At 46.3% G+C, this 2,500-nt stretch overlaps 1 protein-coding gene across 1 annotated transcript in view; it reads right to left on the bottom strand.

The window, feature by feature from the left end:
- The window catches only part of rtbdn (retbindin), a gene marked incomplete at its 3' end in the record, with an annotated part of 9,573 nt that extends 7,825 nt beyond the window's left edge, over positions 1-1,748 (bottom strand). The window contains exons 1-4 of the mRNA XM_080524064.1: positions 1,639-1,748; positions 525-730; positions 251-347; positions 6-131 (exon numbers count right to left, since the gene is read on the bottom strand). Of these exons, the coding sequence (XP_080380190.1) occupies positions 6-131; positions 251-347; positions 525-687 (386 nt within the window). The 5' untranslated portion in view covers positions 688-730; positions 1,639-1,748. The remainder of the gene's footprint in view (positions 1-5; positions 132-250; positions 348-524; positions 731-1,638) is intronic.
- Positions 1,749-2,500: the final 752 nt, after the last annotated feature.

The raw sequence follows: 2,500 nt of genomic DNA, 5'->3' as shown, positions 1-2,500 counted from the left end.
CTCACCAGTCGCGGCAGAAGCTCTGGCACAGCGGCACCGCCTGGATGGAGGACCGGCGGGGGTGTGGCCAGCGGGCCGCGTCCGGGGAGCAGCGGTAGAAACAGGCTACGCGCTTCAGGAAGCCCTCACACCTGGAGAGAGATGGTGGGGGGGCGTTAGAGATCCTGTGTTCGATAGATATCTGAGGTTGTTTGTCGCGTTCAACGACATGGTATGTATGAGTCAGCTGAAACAGTTAGGCGGGCCTTACTTTGGGCTCAGATTGCCACACTTGTCCCAGGGGGTGATCTTACTGCTGGTCGTAGGAGCCACAAGGTCCTGGATGTTCTCCTCTGTGCAACAGGTGTCTGGTGAGACAACACACACAACAGGACCGTTACCCGTCAGGGGTTGAGATTGGAGCAACGTTTCACTGTATTGATTACTATTATCTCATGGGACTGAGGATGCTTGGTATATTGTTTTCACTCTTTATTGTAGCTCAGTAAACCGGGTAGAATGTGTCAATAAAAACAATCACTCACTCTCAGCATAGAGCCTGCACTCCTTCAGGTGCGGTTCTGGACTGGGCGTGGCCTTGTGTTTACCGTCTTGTAGACACGCCCCCTCCAAACACAACGTATGACCAATCAACGCAGCCACCAAATATGCACAAACCAATGGCATGGAGTTTGTCGTGATAGCCATGTCTTCAACCTGCAACTGGCCTACGGACAGTTAAAATCAGCACCTTGGACAGCAGACGGAGAGATGGTCAGTATCTTACTGAGAGAAAAGAAAAGTTATATCATCGTACTACAAGAATAGGACAGAGTGACCATAGTCGATACAACACGTCTGAATATTAATATATATAGGCTAAACAAGACACTATTATAAATATACGTTTTATATCAAACAAGGACCGTTTACTTAACCAGCATAAATCCTTGGTAATCCTGTTGATCGAACACAGTCTGTATTCAATACCGTGTCCGCTCTGCGTGGGAGCGTAGTAAAAATCAAGCCTAATTAGGGGGACTCAGAAGGATGACATTGCCCCTGCTAATAGTTTAATCTGACCCAAGGGTAAAACTAAGCATGTATTTACACTAACCGATGGAAATCCCCTCGACTTAATGTCTCAAATAGGCCATGTTCACGAGGTGAAACGACACAGAACTGAATAAAAACAGTAACATGTTTGCTTCTATTCTAACGTGGACTTGGAGTTTTACAGAAAGCTGTTGTATGTTTTTATTGCAGTTATTTTAGACATCGTAAGACCAAAATAGGAGGAAACCAATGCAGAAAAAAAAGAAATCATTTAAATCATTTCACCAATAACTTAACTGAACACCAACCGAACCAAAACCTAGATAAAATGAAACCATTTTTAAAAATCTCGCCAATGCCAGCAAACACCATAAACGTTTGCGATGAATTATTTCCATCCAGAATCCTCAACCATGAACAAAACTAGACTTTACACAGCAAAATAATTTAGAAATCCGTATTAGACTGCCTCGAACGTGGAAAGGCTGCACAACAGTGTATACTGCGTAGTTTAGGCTGCAAACTGTCATGTCAGATGTAGGGTGATGTGGTTATTACTATGTATGTATCAAAATAGAATACTTAAATGTCCGCTTGTCTTACCTGTCAGTGGAAGAAACGTTGAATCCGCTAAGCGACGTTCTCCTGTCTGTTTCGGCTTCTTTGGTGTCTCGTCGACGGCTCAGCTCTCTACGCAGCTCTTCCCACGGGCTCCGCGCTTGTTCTGATCTCTCCTCCCCAGGGGCCGTGCGACAATTGTTGAGTGCTGTAACTGAAGGACATCTCCGTCCCCTCCACCTCTCCACCCTCCTCCCGACCCCCGCCTGCCTGCCACGCACGCGCACACGCACGCGCACACACACACACGCACACGCACACACACACACACACACACACACACACACACACACACACACACACACATACACACACACGCACCAACGAACCCCCACATACGCAAACACTTTTAATTGAAACATTTTGAATTGATTTCGACATTTGGAAAGTGAATTATGTGCACACACACACACACACAGACACACAATTTACAGTGATTTCGGTTGAGTATTTTGTATGTATTTTGTTGTATCAAGCACCAGTTTGTGAATAATACCAGACAAAAGGGAGTAAGTGGTTGGTGGGTTAATCAAATTGATTGCGGTTTATGAACCCGTTGGTGTTGCTGTGTCCTTGGTTTAAGTGCATCATTGTCAGGTGCTGAGTCACACCTGTCCACCCTATGCACACACACACACACACACGCACGCACGCGCACACACACACACACACACGCACACACACACACACACACACACACACAAGCATACACACACACACACACAACCATACACACACACAACAAGCATACACACACACACACACACACACACACACACACACAGAAACCCAGAGGTCAGGGCTTTTTCAGGAGGAGGCGGGTGGGGAGAGATTTGATACTCCTCTA

The sequence above is a fragment of the Nansenia antarctica genome, assembly GCF_963989245.1.
Source record: "Nansenia antarctica genome assembly, chromosome: 2".
In the NCBI taxonomy this organism is placed as follows: Eukaryota; Metazoa; Chordata; class Actinopteri; order Argentiniformes; family Microstomatidae; genus Nansenia; species Nansenia antarctica.
The sequence above is the reverse complement of the archived record's forward strand: the minus strand, read 5'-3'. Positions and strand labels throughout refer to the sequence as shown.